Here is a 21,616-nt window from a genome sequence, read left to right as displayed (position 1 = left end):
AAGTCTGTTAAAATGCGATTGGACATTTTTTAAACAGTTCTTCAATTTGGCCACGGGGGGCACTGTCCACATCCGAATGAAATGTAACTGTGAGTGACCGATAAAAGAAGAGAAGTTAAAGGTGCCCTTCTGTTTGCCATCTGAAAAGAGGAATACAAATTACAAATCATAAGTTTTAGACAAATAACATAAACAACCAGATATTATTTTTGCGAATATATGATCTCGTTTTGTTGAATATAAAGATAATCACTAAACAACGTGTATATTACAATTTACAGGACATTAGGCACTTGCCAGTAGCTACTACTTCCTACTTTTTAAGGGGTCTCAGTTTCCATCCTTAACAAAGCAATCGCCAAAATGTCGGGGGAGGTGTATATTCTGTGGCTTCTTTCTCTCATACAAACGGTAGGTTTATTAACAAAAAATAAGCTAAGCCACATATATGCATTTGCTGCTTTGTTGCCTATTGCTCAGCTTGTATCGGATGGCAGGTTTTCTTTTGCAACACTGGATTTATAACCACTTCTTTGCTGCGACATTCGCAACCGGTATTAAACCGAATGACGTGGCTTAAAACAATTGCACCGGTTTACAAAGTTTAACGTTAGTTAGCAAGCCAGCTAGCCACCTTTGGTAAAACTGATATTTAATTACCTTGTAATAAATCTTAAACTTTACCACTCATACTGTACTTCAAACAAACGGAAACTACTCGCGTTCACTGATGTGACAGGTGACAAAGTAAAGAGCCAATCACGGCGAGACAGCGGCTACGGTTCTTCATACCGTTCAAGTCATGGCGAACATTTTACCAAGCCCGATTGTTCTAGTATTTGAACATGAGTGTATGACGATAAATGAAGTATTAAAAATGGTTACATGTTCACCACTCAATGATAAATAAACAAGATGTGTTTATATACAACTTATTTAATTGTTTCAACTTAAAATTGTATTTTCTAGTCAATGCACAGCTACAGTGAAATCACGTTCTTGCTCATTTAAAAACCAACAATGCAATAATCAATAACAATGTAATACTAGGAAAAAAACGCGATACATTAAAATAATGTGAAGAACACTAAGTAAGCATACAGTTGAAGTCGGAAGTTTACATACACTTAGGTTGGAATCATTAAAACTCGTTTTTCAACCACTTAACACATTTCTTGTTAACCAACTATAGTTTTGGCAAGTCGGTTAGGACATCTACTTTATGCATGGCACAAGTCGTTTTCTAACAATTGTTTACAGACAGATTATTTCACTTATAATTCACTGTATCACAATTCCAGTGGGTCAGAAGTTTACATACACTAAGTTGACTGTGCCTTTAAACAGCTTGGAAAATTCCAGAAAATTATGTCATGGCTTTTTTTTCTGATATAATAATTGACATCATTTGAGTCAATTGGAGGTGTACCTGTTGATGTATTTCAAGGCCTACCTTCAAACTCAGTGCCTCTTTTCTTGACATCATGGGAAAATCAAAAGAAATCAGCCAAGATCTCAGAAAAATAAATTGTAGACCTCCAAAAGTCTGGTTCATCCTTGGGAGCAATTTCCAAACGCCTGAAGGTACCACGTTCATCTGTACAAACAATAGTACGCAAGTATGAACACCATGGGACCATGCAGCTGTCATACCGCTCAGGAAGGAGACTCGTTCTGTCTCCTAGAGATGAACGTACTTTGGTGCGAGAAGTGCAAATAAATCCCAGAACAACAGCAAAGGATCTTGTGAAGATGCTGGAGGAAATGGGTACAAAAGTATCTATATCCACAGTAAAACGAGTCTGATATCGACATAACCTTAAAGGCCGCTCAGCAAGGAAGAAGCCACTGCTCCAAAACCGCCATAAAAAAGCCAGACTTCGGTTTGCAACTGCACATGGGGACAAAGATCGTACTTTTTGGAGAAATGTCCTCTGGTCTGATGAAACAAAAATAGAACCGTTTGGCCATAATGACCATTGTTATGTTTGGAGGAAAAAGGGGGAGGCTTGCAAGCCGAAGAACACCCCAAACGTGAAGCACATGGGTGGCGGCAGCATGTTGTGGGGGTGCTTTGCTGCAGGAGGGACTGGTGCACTTCACAAAACAGATGGCATCATGAGGGAGGAAAAGTATGTGGATATATTGAAGCAACATCTCAAGACATCAGTCAGGAAGTTAAAGCTTGGTCGCAAATGGGTCTTCAAAAATGGACAATGACCCCAAGCATACTTCCAAAGTTGTGGCAAAATGGCTTAAGGACAACAAAGTCAAGGTACTATAGAAAATTTGTGGGCAGAACTGAAAAAGCGTGTGCGAGCAAGGAGGCCTACAAACCTGACTCAGTTACACCAGCTCTGTCAGGAGGAATAGGTCAAAATTCACCCAACTTATTGTGGGAGCTTGTGGAAGGCTACCCGAAACATTTGACCCAAGTTAAACAATTTAAAGGCAATGCTACCAAATACTAGTTGAGTGTATGTAAACTTCTGACCCACTGGGAATGTGATGAAAGAAATAAAAGCTGAAATAAATCACTCTCTACTATTATTCTGACATTTCACATTCTTAAAGTAAAGTGGTGATCCTAACTGACCTAAGACGGAATTTTTACTGGGATTAAATGTCACGAATTATGAAACTGAGTTTAAATGTATTTGGATAAGGTGTATGTAAACTTCTAACTTGAACTGCTCAGTTCCAGTACAATTTTTACAATGTGCAGGGATATGTATAGGGGTAAGGTGACTAGGCAACAGGATATGAGTAGTAGCGGTGTGTGTGTATATATATATATATATATATGTATGTATGTATGTATGTATGTATGTGTGTGTGTGTGTGTATGTGTGTGTGTGTGTGTGTGTGTGTGTGTGTGTATATATATATATATATATATATATGTGTGACTAAGCAGATTATGGAGTGAGTGTTTAGGGCCCTGTTAGTGTGCATAGACAGTGCAAGCAATAAAATAAAAGGTCAATAAAGATACAGGTTACCACCACCCCACATTAATGCGAAGCTCGAGTCGTGCGTCCTCCGAAACATGACCCGCCAAACCTCGCTTCTTAACACCCGCCCGCTTAACCCGGAAGGCAGCCGCACCAATGTGTCGGAGGAAACACCGTTCAACTGACGACTGAGGTCAGCTTACAGGCGCCCGGCCCACCACAAGGAGTCGCTAGAGCACGATGAGCCAAGTTAAGCCCCCCTGGCCAAACCCTCCCCTAACCCGGACGACACTTGGCCAATTGTGCACCACCCTATGGGACTCCAGATGACGGCCGGTTGTGATACAGCCCGGTATCGAACCCGGGTCTATAGTAACGCCTCTAGTACTGTGATGCAGAGCTTTAGACTGCTGCGCCACTCGGGTGGCCCCTGAAAACATTAAGTGACAACCAATCTAATGTCTCTGCGTTCTTTCCTGCTCAGCTTTCGGCCTATGGAGCCGACCTGTCCTCAGAGGCATGCAGGGAGCTGGGCTTCTCCAGCAACCTCCTGTGCAGCTCCTGTGACCTGCTGGGAGAGTTCAGCCTGGGCCAGATCCAGCCTGTCTGTAGACAGTGCTGCCAGCAGGAGGCCCAGATGGAGTCCAGGAAGGTAAGATGTTTGACCGCAGTTAGAGTATCTATAACGGGTGTATCAATTAGAGGTCGACTGATGATGATTTTAACTCCGATACCGATTATTGGAGGACCAAAAAAAGCTGTTTCTGATTAATCGGCCACATTTTTTTTGTATATATATTTGTAATAATGACAATTACAACAATACTGAATGAACACTTATTTTAACTTAATATAATACATAGAAATCTATTTGGGCTCAAATAAATAATGAAACATGTTCAATTTGTTTTAATTAATGTAAAAACACAGTGTTGGAGAAGAAAGTAAAAGTGCAATATGTGCCATGTAAAAAAGCTAACGTTAAGTTCCTTGCTCAGAACAGGAGAACATATGAAAGCTGGTGGTTCCTTTTAACATGAGTCTTCAATATTCCCAGTTAAGAAGTTGTAGGAATTATAGGACTATTTCTCTCTCTACCATTTGTATTTCATATACCTTTGACTATTGGATGTTCTTATAGGCACTATAGTATTGCCAGCCTGATCTCGGGAGTTGATAGGCTAAAGTCATAAACAGTGCTGTGCTTCAAGCATTGAGAAGAGCTGCTGGCAAACGGAGGAAAGTGCGGTTTGAATGAATGCTTACGAGCCTGCTGCTGCTTACCACCGCTCAGTCAGACTGCTCTATCAAATATCAATTACTAGTCTTAATTATAATATAAACACAGAAATACGAGCCTTAGGTCATTTAATATGGTCAAATCCGGAAACTATCATTTAGAAAACAAAACGTTTAATCTTTCAGTGAAATACGGACCCGTTCCCTATTTTATCTAACGGGTGGCATCCATAAGTCTAAATTTGCTGTTACATTGCACAACCTTCAATGTTATGTCATAATTATGTAAAATTCTGGCAAATTAATTACGGCCTTGTTAGGAAGAAATGGTCTTCACACAGTTCGCAACGAGCCAGGCGGCCCAAACTGCTGCATATACCCTGACTCTGCTTGCACAGAACGCAAGAGAAGTGAACAATTTCCCTAGTTAATATTGCCTGATAACATGAATTTCTTTTAACTAAATATGCAGGTTTAAAAAAATATACTTGTATATTGATTTGAAGAAAGGCAATGATTGGCGCAAAGACAGTGCTTTTTTTGCGAAAGAGCTTGTTAAATCATCACCCGTTTGGTGAAGTAGGCTGTGATTCAATGATAAATGAACCGGCACCGCATTGACTAATTTAATCGGTCGACCTCTAATATCAATTATCCTCGTTGTCTCAGTCCATCCATCTGCACTGATTAGAAAGACTTGCCTGGTGAAAATAATGTGCAGGAAGCTCCTCAATAGACTGACTTTCACCCGGTCAGTTCTTCTCAGACCAGTGCAGATGAGATGAGAGGATGTAGTGAGCTGTATGAGCAAGGATCGACTCCGTCACACATGCAAGTCATGTGATCAGCTATGTCAGAATATGATTCCATGGTACCATGTGCATTGACCCTTTGTGGCCAAACAAACATGAACTATTCTCATGTTCAGGCTTTGCAAGAAGATACTGACCCTACTGTTACGCGGAACACAATCATGGGTCCAGCGCGAGATATGGGTCAGAAAACGTAGCTCAATGCAGCTAGCCGTAGCCACCACTGGCATTGTGGAATGGCAGTGTCAGCCAATCAGTTCCTTTGTTGTTCAACGTAATGTGCCATTCTATAATGGCTACTGCTAGCTAGCATGTGGACGAAAAAGGCATTTTTCAGGAAAAAGTAGCAGTATTCCAATCTTCTCGATGGAGCAATGTGGATAAAGGTCAAATTTAGAGCACAGTGGCATATCCCATCCCTGCATTGAGGTACGTTTTCCGATCTATATCTCACTCCGGCTCCACACTGTCTTAATGTAACCATGATTACGTTGCAGCCTAAGTGCATCTCAGTGTGAACGAGCGTAACGGTAAGGTAGGTATCTTCTGGTAAGTTCAGGCTCTACACCAGAGCAAACGTTTGAGTCTCATAGATATTGGTTTTTGTCCATATTGCTCAGCCCTTCTCATGGCTGTGTTAAGTGGGTATTATTCGTTATTAGATATTAGTTGTTATTAGATATAGGTGTTATTGGGTGTTTTTGGTGTTATTGTTAGTAGATGGTGTTAGTGCTATAGATGTTATTAGATATTAGATATTAGTTATTAGATATGGGTGTTATTGGATATTAGTTGTTATTAGATATAGGTGTTATTGGGTGTTAGTGCTATAGATGTTATTAATTGTAATTAGTTATTAGATATTGGGTGTTAGCGCTAAAGATGTTGTTAGATATTAGTGTGTTAGTGTTATTAGATATTAGTGTGTTATTAGATATTGGGTGTTAGCGCTAAAGATGATATTAGTGTGTTATTAGATATTAGTGTGTCAGATGTTGTTAGTGTGTCAGATGTTGTTAGTGTGTCAGATGTTGTTAGTGTGTCAGATGTTGTTAGGTGTTATTAGCAGTCTAAGGCACTGCATCTCAGTGCTAGAGGCGTCACTACAGACCCTGGTTTGATCCCGGGCTGTATCACCAGCGGCCGTGATCGGGAGTCCCATAGGGCGGAGCACAATTGGCCCAGCGTTGTCCGTGTTATGGAAGGGTTTGGCTGGGGTAGGCTGTCATTGTAAAATAAGAATTTGTTCTTAACTGAATTGCGTAGTTAAATAAAGGTCAAATAAAATAACCACCCCATTGTACCCATGCCACACTATCCTTAACATTAGAGCCCTGACGATACCAGTATCGCGATACTCATTAGTATCGTGGCAAGGAAACAAAACACCAAGCGGCTTTAACTTCATTAGGAAAACAGCCCTAATGTTGGAAACCAACATCATTATGTTGTCGTCCAGAGTCACATTTATTTATTTTCCAAGCTACTGTATAGCACACAATATTTTACATACAGCATGTTTTTAAAGTCTGCTTCGTGTAAAAAAAAAAAAAAACATTGAAATAAAAAAAATACATCCATCAAAAACATACTGCAATACTTGTATCGTCCCATCCCTACTTAACATGTGTTCAACTACTCAAATAGATTCAAAGTTGGCTCAAGTGGAGGAGTACAGAACTGTCATTTCTGCTTGATTAAACTAAGCAGCTCCCCATGCCACCCGAGTGCTGTGGTATCCTAGCAACACTACCTAGGAGAGGAAGCCTACAGAGAGAAGTGTGAGCAGCAGCTCATTCCACATGTTGATTATTACCTCCGTCCTGTAATATATCCTAATATGCCACTTAGCATTCCCTTTTTACCAAAGTGACTTACAGTGTGAGTGCTTACATTTATAGTGTGTGTGGTCATTTCCATGTAGAAGGACCCATGAGCATCAATGTGAGAAGTTCATAGGATCGTGACAAATGACACCCACTGTACTCTACTGTGCTGTGCTTTGATATCCAAACTTGTGAAAGACACTTATGATTGGTTCAGATTTGGTCTGGTCTGGACCAACCAAATTAGGTCTCATTTGGGGGCAGAGCTCATTAAAATAATATCCAGTGTGTAGAATAATACCCAAATATGCAAGGCCGGATATTGCATAGGTATGCAATGTCCATTAGTGGATGGAAATTACACAAACATAGAAATTACATGTATCAATCTGACTTCAATATTATGTGAATAAATGCAACAGGCCCTGTACGTCTCTGGAGGAGTCTAGTGAAGACAGCGAGCCTTGCATCACCTCTCACTATGACTATAATGAACATGTCTAACTTGCACCGTTATGCAATTATTGAGAGACTACATACAAATGGCTAATCCTGGCAACCAATGTTCTAGAATTAATTTGAGGCAAGCAGATCAGCAATATCAAGGTGGTACCCAAGAATGTGCTATGTGTATCGTGTTAATAACTACCAATAGGTCTACTCAAGTATAAGTCTGTAGTCAAAGAATTACTCTGTAAAACGAGGAATGCATTTCATGAATTACACTAATAGATTAGTCAAAGAATTAACACTCAAACAATTCCAGTGATGCATGATATACATTAGACTAACAGAGTAAATGACTATCACCAATAGGCTAAGACTTAACGTGGTTTTACACTTTGCTCATTAAAACAGTAGACAGGAAAACTCAGATTCTAATCAACTCAATTTGAAATGAGGTGTGCACTCCTGTGTCTCTCCCTCTTTGAAGTAGACACCATCCAACGAACAAAATAAGTTTTCCTGTAACAAAAAATCCATAGCACTTAGTTAGGCTTGGGCGGTATACTGTATACTGGGGTATTTGGAAATAGCCACAGGTTGTTCCATACATATTTGTAGGGTGTAGGCAGGTAGCCTAGCGTTTAACCTCTCTGGGGTATGTGGGACGCTAGCGTCCCACCCGCGGTAGACACTATTCAACAGCCAGTGAAATAGCAGGGCGGCAAATTCAAAACAACAAAAATCTCATAATTCAAATTTCTCAAACATACAACTATTATATCCCATTTTAAAGATACACTTCTCGTTAATCCAACCACATTGTCCGATTTCAAAAAGGCTTTACGGCGAAAGCATAACATTAGATTATGTTAGGACAGCGCCGAGACAAGAAAAACCACACAGCCATTTTCCATGCAAGGAGAGGCGTCACAAAAACCAGAAATGCAGCTAAAGTTAATCACTAACCTTTGATCTTCATCAGATGGCACTCATAGGACTTCATGTTACATAATACATATATGTTCTGGTCGATAAAGTTCATATTTATATCCCAAAAAAAAACATTTTACATTGGCGTGTAATGTTAAGAAATGTTTTGCCTCCCAAAACTTCCGGTGAATGAGCACATCAATTTACGGAAATACTCATCATAAATGTTGATAAAAATATTCAACAGTTATTCAAAGAATTATAGATGCACTTCTCCTTAATGTAACCGCTGTGTCAGATTTCAAAAAAGCTTTACGGCGAAAGCAAATTTTGCAATAATCTGAGTACAGCGCTCATATCAAATCAAGCCTTACAGATACCCGCCATTTTGGAGTCAACAGAAATTACAAAAATGACATTTATAAATATTCACTTACCTTTGATCTTCATCAGAATGCACTCCCAGGAATCCCAGTTCTACAATAAATGTTTTTGTTCAATAAAGTCCATTTATGTCCAAGTACCTCCTTTTTGTTCACGTGTTTAGTTCACTACTCCAAATGCGGGAAGCGCGCACAAAATGTCACGACAAAGTCAAAAAAAGTTCTATTTACGTTTGTAGAAACATGTCAAACATCAATCTTTAGGATGCTTTTATCATAAATCTTCAGTAATATTCCAACCGGACAATTCCAATGTCTTCAAAAAAGAAAAGGAACACAGCTAACTCTCACGTGAGTGCGCGCCACTGAACTCATGTCATTCTCTCTCATCTGACTCCAGGACCTCTTATTCTCTCCCTATTCACAGTAGAAGCATGAAACAACGTTCTAAAGACTGTTGACATCTAGTGGAAGCCGCAGGAAGTGCAAGATGAACCCTAAGTCACTGTATACTATATAGGCAATCGCTTGAAAAACTACAAACCTCAGATTTCCACACTTCCTGGTTGGATTTCTCTCAGGTTTTTGCCTGCCATATGAGTTCTGTTAAACTCACAGACATCATTCAAACAGTTTTAGAAACTTCAGAGTGTTTTCTATCCAAATCTACTAATAATATGCATATCATACCTTCTGAGCCTGAGTCGCAGGCAGTTTACTACGGCACGCCTTTCATCCGGACGTCAAAATACTGCCCCCTACCCTAGAGAAGTTAAGAGAGTTGGGCCAGTAACCGTAAGATCGCTGGTTCAACTCCCCGAGCCAACTAGGTGAAAAATCTGTTGTGCCGTTGAGCAAGGCACTTAACCCTAATTGCTCCTGTAAGTCGCTCTGGATAAGAGCGTCGGCTAAATGACTAAAATGAAGAGAAAAACAATGTGGTAATTTTTGGGGTAAATAACTGCAGTTAACTTGTGCAATGCGTCAAGAGAAAAAACCGCTTACCTTCTTCATTTTACATGTCACATTATTTTACATTATGAAGCTCATGTAGTTCCCCAGAACAGTAGAGCCAGTCACGTATTTGTTTGTAAATGGCACACAGGGAGACAACAGGAACAGGTTAGTCGAGCAGTGAATGGACAGGGTTTTTTATATATATTGAAAGTCAAGCATTTTTTGCTTCAATAAGGTGATCAGGGACGTGCAGCTTTAGTTTTCCTTCACAGAAAATACAAACATTAGTGCAACACATTCGGCATAAAATAGCTTAATTTTCATCAAACGACAACAAAGTGTGACGCTGCTGGCAGCCACACAAATGTGCTTATAATAAAAAAGCAAAAATGATGCATGGCCATCATATTTCTAATGTTTAGGCCTATCATAGGAATAATGTAGCCAGCTACTTTTCCTTATGTTTTGCTTAAAGTTAATCTGGTGTTTTACTGGAGAAAAATAGGCTTGCTACACTGAGGAAAGTACTAGAGAAAAGTAGCTACACATCAGAGTGCTGTCAGAGCGCTGCCTTCCCTGTTGCTCAGTTGGTAGAGCATGGCGTTTGTAACGCCAGCATGGTGTGTGTGCAACGCCAGGGTTGTGGGTTCGATTCACACGCGGGGCCAGTACACAAAAATAAATACAAAATGTAAAAAAGAAATGAAATGTATGCATTCACTACTGTAAGTCGCTCTGGATAAGAGCGTCTGCTAAATGACTAAAATGTCAACAACAAAAAAATGTAAATGTCTGCTGATACCCGTTCCTGAGTTCTCATCCGAGTTTAAAAGTGCAACTGAAGCACAAAATGTTTCTGATGCCGAGCAGAAATTACAATAAGAAGCATTTTAGATCCGTATACAAAACGCAACAAGATATTTATGCGTTTTTATATATATTTTTCCTGCGTGAAAAACTCTGAATTATGTGTTAACAGACCCCTAGTTTAACTTGCTAAGTGGCTCAATTAATAAGGTGAGGGGCCATCATATTGTGTTATCTTTCTGCCTGTTTGAGAAGTCAAAGGCCTTTGGAGAGTTATTTGTCCAGCTGCCACTGCTATCTTCATTTCCTTGTGTTTCTTTCTCCTCTCTGGTCTTGGCCTGTCTGCTCCTCCCCCCTCTTCTCCAAGCAGAGCAGGCACACCAGTTGCCCTAGCGTCTCCAGATTCCACACACACAGCATGTAGACATGCTGCTGGAGAACCAGTACTGTTCTTCCTTCAGACAAGCATGAGTCAACTTTGTTCATTTGCACAATGTCGCTCGTTCACATTCGCTTGTAAATGTCCAAACGGACCAAAAATGACGTTCCGTAGCTCCAACCTATATATGTAGGCTATAACTTAATGAGCGGGATTGTCTTTCTTTGCAATTTGTTTATTTTTGTTTGCTGCTCATTAGCATATTTAGCTAGCAACTTCGTGGAAATTTGCTATTACTTGTGCTAATTTTGTTAGCATTCTGGTAATAGACGCTGAAGGGCCTTTTTTGTGTTTTTTTGGCACTAAGCCGGTAATAGCGTGAAGGACAGTATGATGATATAAAAATCTGGATACCGCTCAACCCTACTTACAGTACAATGGAACGTATCAACATTCTCTTTATGAACTCTTGAAACATGGCAATTTAATTCACACAGTAACATTCATTTAGTCAATTTCAAGTTTTCATCTGTCTTCACACCTCCAACGGTGTCCGTGCTCCCAGGGTTCTGTGGGAACGCCCCTACCTGGAGAAAGCCAAAGTTAAGGTGTGTTTGACCTTGATAGCCCGCAGATGGTCAGCCATCCAAACAATGTCATAAATCGTGATTGAGTCGTCACGCTGGACCTCAGTGCCAGTCGTGGATATCATATCCATGCATTTCTGTGTAGTACAGATCAGACACACATGATGAAATTCTGTTACCGGGTGTAAATCCACTTCACTTTCTGTTCAATAACCAAAATAGATTTGGTCGATGTTTCATGTTATATCAAAATTCTGTTACCAAACTGCACACTTCTTCCAGTAAATGTGTTTTTGTAAAATGTTCAGTGTACATTGTTATGTAGTCCTTGTGCATAGAGTTCTATGGTTTATTAAACTTTGAAATCCAATTATCTTTGTTTGGCACGTTACCGTGGAATTGCCTTTGGGATCTCTCAAGAGTGCCCCACTCTTACCAACTGTGCCACAAAGGACCACATGTACTGTAAGGCGGCGGCTACTGCCCCTCTTCTTAACCCTTAGGAGACCTGGGAGAGGGCGCTCGCGCTAATGCCTTCACTTCAATAAGCGCAGTCATTTGTCTGACTGTAGAATGTTCTATTCACGCTTGACATTCTGCTGTATAATGAAACATTTGTAAAAATGACTTTTTATAGTTTAATGTGAGTCTCGACGAGCATGGAGGACATTTTGTCAACCATTTCTCTGTGTGTGTCCAGAAATGCTCCTTCAGCTGCACCTCTGGCCCTGCTGCCTCTCTGCAGGCTAATATTACTGTCGCTCAGTAAAGCAAGCCAGCGATGGCCTTTAGGGTTTTGGCCCATTCTAATGAGTCTTTACTCCGAGCGTTTTAGAGAAGCACTGAAACTGGGAACGACATCTTGGTTAGTTCAGAGGATGAAAATAATAAAAATTGCCAAATTATTGTGTGCCAAACTAAAGTTTGCTGTAAGTGTGAGGGATTGATTAACACTTTTTTTTAAAAAGGCTAACATGGTAGGAATCATCGCCACCCCTGCAGTCTTAGAAAAATCCAACTTCCTTCCTGGACAGGTGTCTTTTTATACAGGTAACAAACTGAGATTAGGGGCACTCCCTTTAAGAGTGTGCTCCTAATCTCAGCTCGTTACCTGTATAAAAGACACCTGGGAGCCAGAAATCTTTCTGATTGAGAGGGGGTCAAATACTTATTTCCCTCATTAAAATGCAAATCGATTTATAACATTTTTGACATGCGTTTTTCTGGATTTTTTTGTTGTTATTCTGTCTCTCACTGTTCAAATAAACCTACCATTAAAATTATAGACTGATCATTTCTTTGTCAGTGGGCAAATGTACAAAATCAGCAGGGATCAAATACTTTTTCCCCTCAATGTAGGTGTGGAGCTTTGATTACCTGTGAGCCACAAAGCTGCCTTCCATCAGAGCATATGCAGAGGTTCACAGTTTAATGACCCTGAGGAACAGCCAGTCTACCATGTTCATGAACCAGACTGTCCAGAATCACATCATCGCCAATTCACCGCCAGGAGCTTCTCTGTGTGTGGGCATCAGTGTGTAAAAATGTATAGTCAGGAAGGAAGTTGGATTTTTCTAAGACTGCATATTTTTGTTGGCCAAAGGATTGTCAAGATAAACCTCTGCATTGGTGTACAACTCTCGATGGCCGTAGTCCTGCTGGTTTTCCTTTTTACCTGGCAATTAATTAATCAATTAAGGTCATTGACTGGCCAGCGATTGCTGACTACCACGCCATAATCAAGTCTGGTAAAAATGTAAGGAGAACCAGCATACCTTGTGGCCCTTGAGACCTGGATTTGTTTTGCTAGTTTCAGTAATGAGCGGCTGTTAGGAGCTGTGTGTTAGTCAATGAGGTGACCTCCAGTAGAACAATGTGGTCATCCTGCGCCGCACCCTGACCGTCTGCTTGTACACACTACAGGACTTAATGCAGTACTTTCCCCTCCACAGCTCTACCCTGGGGCCATCCTGGAAGTGTGTGGATGAAAGTTGGGGAGGTTCCCTCAAGTCCAAGGTGAGTTGTGTGGTAATGTTTTGTGATCACCCATCTTGTAAAGCTAATTGGTGTCAGTTTGTTCTGAGGGGGCTGTTATTGTTGCCGGCTTGTTGGGGTTGAACAGGGATCATCAACGAGATTCAGCCACGGGCCAATTTTTTTTCTTTTGAGGATGGATGGGGGGCCAGAACATAATTACAATAAATTTACCACAAGAAGCCCAAACGGATAACATTTGTCTAAAACAATCATTTCAAATCTTGCTAACATGTGTATATGATCATGTATCTCTATTAGTATGCGTGGGAATACTTGGAACAGATTTTCCCAATTGAAATCACATGAAGCTGATTTTTCCTGGTATAAAAAAACAAAACAATTATATCCAACAATAAATTTGAACCAAAAAATAATAATTTTGCTCAGAAAACTTGGGGTTGGCAAATAAATCCAGTTGGGAAACCCTGGGGAAGGGCCTTGGAGCTCTGTGGCACTGTTTGTGTTTAGGACAGCTGTATGGTTGCCTTGGAGCTCTGTGGCACTGTTGTGTTTAGGACAGCTGTACGGTTGCCTTGGAGCTCTGTGGCCCTGTTGTGTTTAGGACAGCTGTACAGTTGCGTTCACAACTGTGGTCCCGTTAACTTGATTACCGAGGAATGTTTTCCAACTGTTTGTGTTTACTACCTTTGTGGAAAAAAAAAATACTGTCCAGTTGACAGATTCAGTAGAGCTGCGATAATGAGTTAACCTTGTTTTCTGTCCACAGCTTTTGTCAGGTCTGACAAGCCGAAGATGTTCAAGGGTCTTCAAATTAAGGTACAAATGAATTGTAGATCATCTTGCCTGTTGCGTACAATGAATTAGTTAAGTGTCAAATGCTGTGAAGAAGTTGTTTCTCTCAGCTTTTATACAACTTTGGAATTATAATAACCAGATTGTCTTGGAACATAATCTTCTGTCGGTATGGAAAATCATCAAGCCCACGCACCACCATAAAGTCTCAATATCACACAGGATATAGTTTTTATAATCTTATAGCCATTGAAATGGCTATGTTGAATTGAAAGGGATTACTGGCTTGGCCCCGTAGTCCTGATAGTCCTCTTGTCTGTGTGGTTGGTTTCAGTATGTGAGAGGCGCAGACCCTATACTAAAGCTGCTGGACGATAACGGGAACATCGCTGAAGAACTCAGCATCCTCAAGTGGAACACTGATAGCGTGGAGGAATTCCTGAGCGAGAAGTTGGAAGTATATAATACTGATTCATAGTGCATCATAAAATTTTTCCCTGCTACAAATCTGTACACCATTTGGATTTGATTGTCTAATTGTGTTGGAAGTACTGCTCTGTTTGATTTTCAGGTTTAAAAAAAAGAAATTCTATCTGTAGATTTTCCCAAATACATTTTGTGCCAGGATGTAAAACGTCTGTTTTGTAGATTTGTGAAGATATCAAAATACTTAAACTTACATGCAAAATACCTGCTGTTAACTTTAAAATGATTGGAATGAATTATCCAAAGAGAGTGTAAAGAAGATTTTCAGTGCTTGTTACTTTTTATTTTTGAATGTTTGTTTTCCTCCTTCCGTCAGTGGTCCCTGTATAGTTTTTTAATATTGCTAATGGTGTCAGCAGGGGGATCTTAGGGTGGGGGATCTAAGTGTCTCACCTCATGAGAATGTTCTGGGGAGGCACACATTAATGAAGGCCTCACAGTAAACCACATTTTGGGATGTGAGACCTGATGTCCCTGTGTGTCTCTCTGGGTGTCTTGCTGTGGAGAGGGACTGGATTCCCCAGTGTGTGAATGAGTATGGGGAGGAGGAAAAACGCTGCAATTAATAAAATGTCTTTCATGGTATTTATTTCTAATGGTATCGGTCTTCTCTTTGTGCGTACACTTAATTTAATCATTTGTGCTGTGGTGCATACTTCTGAGTCTACCACTTTCACTAAAAGCAAAAAGGGACAGGTAAACACTGAGTGCACAAAACATTAGGAACACCTTCCTAATATTGAGTTACGCCCTTTTTTGCCCTCAGAACAGCCTCAATTTGTCAGGGCGTTGACTCTACAAGGTGTCGAAAGTGTTCCACAGGGATGCTGGCCCATGTTGACTCCAATGCTTCCCTCAGTTGTCAAGTTGGCTGGATGTCATTTGGGTGGTGGACCATTCTTGATACACACGAGAAACACTTGAGTGTGATAAACCCAGCAGCGTTGCAGTTATTGACATGCTCAAAGAATTGAGAATCCTTCTTTAACCCTTCTCCCCTTCATCTACACTGATTGAAGTGGATTTAACAAGTGACATCAATAAAGGATTCACCTGGTCACTCTGTCATGGCAGGAGCAGGTGTTAAATGTTTTGTACACTCAGTGTAGGTCCAACATGGAGGGGAGTTTTTGTAAGTCGCTCTGGATAAGAGCGTCTGCTAAATGACTTAAATGTAAATGAGTTTTGATTTGCCGAAGAGTGTAGCGTTCTTGCCACCTAGTGGAATAAAATGTCAGTTTCCAGGTATGTACCACAGAGTTTTCAAATATAGGCTCTGTGTATTGTGTACTCTGACTGAATGTTATGGTAGGACATTTGAATTGTATAACATATGCTTTCCAGAAATGGAGAACATTTTAAATGTATTTGGTGCATTTTCATTGTACAAATGAAAGCTTTACATTAATGGTTTATTGACAAAAGAGCAATAACACATTACCCAAGACCACGTGAAACTAAAACAGTTACTGGCAGTATAAAATGGAGCCCACTATCAACCACAACAGAATACACATTTTTAAATAACATGCAGTAAAATGTTTTGAAACTCTTCAAATGAATCTAGGAAGCGTATATGAAAATGGAGCACTATATTCTGAAGCAACATTTAAATACATGCTTCTTAATGCAGAATCAAATTTATTGATACAGAAATTATACATATTTTTGGTTGTCTCTCTTCCCATCCTCTGCATGGTGGTCATCATAGACTGGCCTGTTCTGGGTTTGGGGGACTTTGTAAGCAACTCCTGTGTAGCTGGGGGAACAAATGCAAGAAAATTACAATTTTGCATATTCACTTTCATTTACATATGTAAACAAAATATTGCCTTCATCACATTGTTCATTTTTGGGCCTACCTGAATATAGCTAGAAAATTATGTAAAAATGATAACCTACGTTGACTTGTCTGGTTGTAGTCCCCTGAAGGCAACACACTTCAGAATCCCGCCCAATAAGAGCAAAGCTGCTCCTATCCAGGCAACAAATAGGGCGGGGCCAAACGTGTACCTGTCACAGAGAAAAAGCACAGTCAGTAACTGACTCGCCTGTCTATAGCGATACCATGACCAAATATGGAAATACAGATACATGAAGTTCACTCTTACCTCGGCATCATATTTCCTCCTCCCATACCACCAATCCCCATGCCCTGTCCCATCCCTCCTCCATAATTGGGGTTGTAGGTGGTCATCATGAAACTAGCCACGATTTGGTTAGCATAGATTGAAGCTCCAGCAATAGCACAAATCCCTGACAGAGAGGAAGGAAATTCATTGCTCAGTGGCCATAAGAGTGTAACAAAAGCAAGCCGCTGAAACTGGAATTGTACGTTTATTTTAACAATTCATTGATTGAGGACTTGGGTGGTTACACATTATCACCAAAAGACATACGTTCAGAGAGAGACATGTAGAAATAAGTGATTGAAATGCTGTTCTCCAAGCAACATGCAAGTAGGCCGTCATTGTAAATAAAAATGTGTTCTTAACTGACTTGCCTAGTTAAATAAAGGCTACATTTTCAAATGTGTAAATATAAACCTTTTCGTCCCTATACCTGCAATGATGAACATGACCCCCGCTGTAAGGGTCATCTTGGCTTTGGAGGAATCTTCCATGCTGCCCATTTTAAGGCACTTGAGGGAGAACAGGGCTATCATGGCCCCTATTACACCCAGAACAATGCCCACAATCATCAGTGCTCTCACTGCCTGAAAGGTACCTGGAAGACAACACAAATCATTATGTATATTCCTGACGTATGAGCCACTCATTGTTTTAGTACCCATGCGTTTACAAGTCAAATTGACCGGGGATAGAGGTTCCAATGTGAATAACAAGCTTCAATGTATTCTGTTGGTATTTGAATTTTGAATCTGATTCTTTGTAATTTTTTTGCCTGTGATAATGGTGTTGACCTAACATGAGCCTGGCTATGGAACCATAATGCACTGGGGCTAAAGTCAATACTGATAGGAGCAGGCCAGGGAAACGGGCGGGAGTTCATTTGGGGAGAGGAGAGGACTGAAACTTAAAAGCAGAAAGACTCCAAAATGCCCTGTCAAATAAGTAAAAAACCTTTTAGCTTCCCTTTTTTTCTTCTTCAAATGTCGCTAATGATTGAGCCTATTCTGCAAGTAAATAAGTATAGATTTTTTCTTAAACCGTGATCCATTGTTGTTATACAGGCCAACTGTTCCATGTTCCATTCCTTGAGAATTAAAATGAGAGGAATCTACTTGATTATTTTGACAATATCAAGGTCAGAAATGTTCAAGTGATGCCCTGTTTCAAGTCCAACCCAGGTGTCAGTGTGAGTTTGGACACAAAAGACCACTAGGCTACTACAGAGTGGAAATAGAACTACAACTCTTGCTCTAGTTTAGTGGTACATTTAATAAGAACCTTGACACAATTTGGTGATACAGGTAATTACTTTCGGTGAAAACACATTGTTGATCAACCTTTTGAGGAACTAATGGCCACACCAATTCTTCTCTAACTCCCCATACAAGTCAATCTGTAATTTGAACCCTGAACCAGTATCTTCGAAACCTTCAATGTAAAGCACTTGGAAAAGAGTTTCATAAATTCCACATTATTTACCTGAGAAGCCCAGGAGGCCGTAGAGGGGCCGGCACTCAGTGAAGCCTGAGGTGCCCACCTCACAGTTCTGCCACAGGCCCTTATAGGTGTACACCGAGGTCACCACGTCCCCCTGACGGTCCTTGACGCTCCAGTTGTTCATCCCCGTGGCGACGATGATGGCAGCCGCACCGAGCAGGCCCAGGACGAATCCACCCGTCTGGAGTGCAGTGGCCATACTTTCCTGAGTGTGAAGTGTGAGTGAAATGTGTGTGTGTAGGACAGGGATGTAGAAGGGTGAGAGAGGGGGAAGGCGAAAGGGCGGTGGTGGAACTAATGTGGAGTAGGGTGGGGTTGCTGAGGTTTCGCCCCGCCGTGTGATGTGGCGTGGGCGGTTGACCATGTGCACGTTCACGCTCACATGCACGCTCCTGTTTGGTTTCTCATCAGAGATGTGGGCACAGTGGAGACAGGTGCACCAGGTACCTTTCATCTGAGCCAACCGTTGTTGGGCAGGAGTAAATAAAGAGGTCTGAATCACTTTAGCTAAGACAACCCCATTATAGCACGGCATGGCGAGCATTTGTAATGTCTATATACCCTGACAGGGACACACTCACTAATACATACCAACATGCACAAAGAAAGCTAGTGAGACAGAGATGGATTAAGAGAACACGGACAGGCAGACAGACAGACAGACACAGACAGTCAGGTAGGTGGATAGATAGACAGGACGGCATATTAAGAGGCACACACTTCACAGATAGGTGATGGAGATGATTTATAGACGTGATTTTAGGTGAGACTCGAATGATTCAGAGTGAGCAGCAACCTGTAATGACATCAGGTAAGTCCCAGAGTGTATAGGCACCCAGACGTTAGTGTTGATGATTTGTTGATGTAACCGTATCAATACTTTTAATATGATGCTTAGTAAGACTCATTCCTTTTCACACTCAGAACAAGCAGAAACTCATTTTAATCACATGATCATTTTGTCAACAGTTCAACTGTGCAGGAGAGGCTTTCCATTCTTCTCTTATCGCCAGCCTCTCTCAAGCACACACACACACACACACACACACACACACACACACACACACACACACACACACACGAATACACACTGAAAGTTGTACAGGGTATGTTTTTATACAGTGAAACCAAACAGTCTGGATTTCATCAAGCAATACTGGTAGACCATTATGGACCAATAACATTATTGATAAAAATACCATGGTAACACAATCTTGAGAGCTTTTGCTAATCGTCGTTGGTGGGCAGGGAATTAAAATTTGATAAGTGGTTTAACAAATAACTTCCTTTGCTTCAGAATTTGAATGTAAATGCGGTCCAATGGAAATCATCAACAAACTAAAAGCTAGAAGAGAAGTTGACCTCAAACGCTGTTCTAAGATCAGTTAACTCAACCCCAATCCTCCTTAACCATTAAGGAGGTCAAATGTGAAACTGAATATAAATCAGCTTCAACTAGATGAATTTGAATGCAGATGAACATATCCATGTCAACCATCACCTTAACAAAACACAGTAGCAGTGGTCATCGTGGTATTAATTGATTATATTGTAATAAACTGCTCATTTATGTTGCAGATACTTGTTTAATGAGTAATCATAGAGGCGTCGATTGACTGCTTTATTCTTTTGTATTAGAGTTTAAAATAAAGCATCCATTTTACATCACTAAGAGTCTGTTTCTGTTAGAAATCATCACTGATTCACAGGTCTATCCTGCCCTCCTCTGGCCACTGGTTGAACATGTGAGATGACGTTTGCAAAATTATACTTTGATAGAGTCTTATTTATGTGGTCATTTCATAAGACAAAAATGTACCTCATTGGTGTCTATCTGACTTGGTATGTTTACTATGTATCTTCTGATAAACTGACTTATTGGTAGCTGGCTAGGAACAGCTGCCAAGGAATATGGTCTGATCTGTTAAAAACAACTATTTTAATTGACAATAGACAAATCCAGATTTTTTAAGGCATATTGACAATTGAGATTTAAAGTTTGTTAACAGCCTTTTTTTAAATGCCAAAATAACCTAAATCATATTCCCCCAAAATATTGTCATATCATCATCAAGTTAACGAAGTAAATACAACATAAATACAGAACGAAAAATCCATATAAATAAGGAAAACCAATCAAGAATGAAAATGTAAATTCATTTAGACCTATCTACAGTAAATAAATAGATATATTCAGTTTTACCATGATCAGAATCGGTCCTCGTTGCGCGTGCGTGGTAGATATAGCCCATTGCTCACCTTGATGTGAGACAACAGCAAAACTATTTTGACAGTTATGATGTGAACATTCATGTATTTTATTCACATGCGTTTTTCTTTTTTCTTTATGTGGTCACACACTTGAATGTGGTGAACAGGAGTACGGGTCTATGCCGGCCATACCTGGAAAAAGGATGTATGCAACCTGAGGCTGTAAACCCGTCGCCGACCAAGTGCCACAGTTACAGGGCAAGGCGTACCCCGGGTTCGTGGGGGACGGGTGAGTATGAGTGTGCTGGCTGGGGCATCCCAAACTTCCAAACGCGCCAGTCTGGTATCCCAAAGAGGGCGCATAGGACAAGCCGTTGGCAGCCAGCGCGTGGGGAATTTCTGAGATCCTCTGGACAGCACCGGTGCTGAATTGACCTGGGTCAAGGAGCGAGTATGGTGACGACGTCGGCGGCAAAAGGGCTCTAGCTTTCTCAGCGGAAGCCAAAATGGACTCGGTGGAAAATCCTTTCAAATGTTCTGCGTCCCCGAGGAAGGGAAAGGGGAAAAGGAACCGGTCCTTCTTTAGCAAGCTCTTGGGTTTGCGCCGAGGTCTGTACTTGTAGTTGGGGTGATCTTTCATGTGTTGCGCGCGCAATCTCTTGGCTTCATCAATGTATGGTCGCTTCTCTGATTCGGAAAGCAACTTCCATTCCGCGCCAAGTCTTTTACTGATTTCAGAATTGTGCATTTTGGGATTCTCCAGTGACATCTTTCGTCTCTGACCGCGAGACCACACCATGAAAGCGTTCATGGGCCTCTTTATGTGATCCAAAGGTTTTGCCATCTCAATAGCGCACGGTGAAATGCGCATCAACATCAACCAAAGTTATAAAGATCTATAGATTTAGTTGTTGGTATTCAGCTCACCAACTGCTCATGCTCCTTTAGTGTGGAGATGTGGCACAGGAGAGAAAACGCAGCCTATCCAAATTGGGAAGGCTAATTAACAGAGTTTAAAGATAAAAGTTCATACAAATGCCTCTGTTAAAAAAACACGACTACACCCGGTGGCAACTGGTGCTCCAATGCGAGTTGAATCTCTTGTGTGTTTCTCAAGAAAAGAAAGCTGCCTGCAATGCAAACTCAAGAATGTGAAGAGGCGCGTGAATGGGAGCCAAA

At 40.8% G+C, this 21,616-nt stretch overlaps 2 protein-coding genes and 1 pseudogene across 3 annotated transcripts; 1 reads left to right on the top strand and 2 right to left on the bottom strand.

Moving 5' to 3' along the window:
• The first annotated feature begins 111 nt into the window (after window positions 1–111).
• Window positions 112–15,186, top strand: LOC106598901 (selenoprotein F-like; annotated as a pseudogene). Its single transcript, XR_014391843.1, has 5 exons — window positions 112–411; window positions 3,439–3,606; window positions 13,274–13,337; window positions 14,086–14,135; window positions 14,446–15,186. The product of XR_014391843.1 is annotated as a selenoprotein F-like (transcript).
• Window positions 15,187–15,995: 809 nt separating this feature from the next.
• cldn18 (claudin 18) lies at window positions 15,996–18,776 on the bottom strand. The gene is made up of 5 exons (XM_014189917.3): window positions 18,209–18,776; window positions 17,160–17,324; window positions 16,709–16,853; window positions 16,500–16,610; window positions 15,996–16,356 (listed from the first exon to the last, which is right to left on the bottom strand). The coding sequence occupies exons 1-5, from the start codon at window positions 18,768–18,770 to the stop codon at window positions 16,254–16,256; spliced, it is 1,086 nt and encodes a 361-aa protein (XP_014045392.1). The 5' UTR covers window positions 18,771–18,776; the 3' UTR covers window positions 15,996–16,253.
• Window positions 18,777–20,570: 1,794 nt separating this feature from the next.
• Window positions 20,571–21,616, bottom strand: LOC106598900 (transcription factor Sox-14). The gene has a single exon (XM_014189919.3). The coding sequence runs from the start codon at window positions 21,312–21,314 to the stop codon at window positions 20,580–20,582; it is 735 nt and encodes a 244-aa protein (XP_014045394.1). The 5' UTR covers window positions 21,315–21,616; the 3' UTR covers window positions 20,571–20,579.

The sequence above is a fragment of the Salmo salar genome, chromosome 03 (assembly GCF_965601325.2).
Source record: "Salmo salar chromosome 03, fSalSal1, whole genome shotgun sequence".
NCBI lineage: Eukaryota > Metazoa > Chordata > Actinopteri > Salmoniformes > Salmonidae > Salmo > Salmo salar.
The sequence above is the reverse complement of the archived record's forward strand: the minus strand, read 5'-3'. Positions and strand labels throughout refer to the sequence as shown.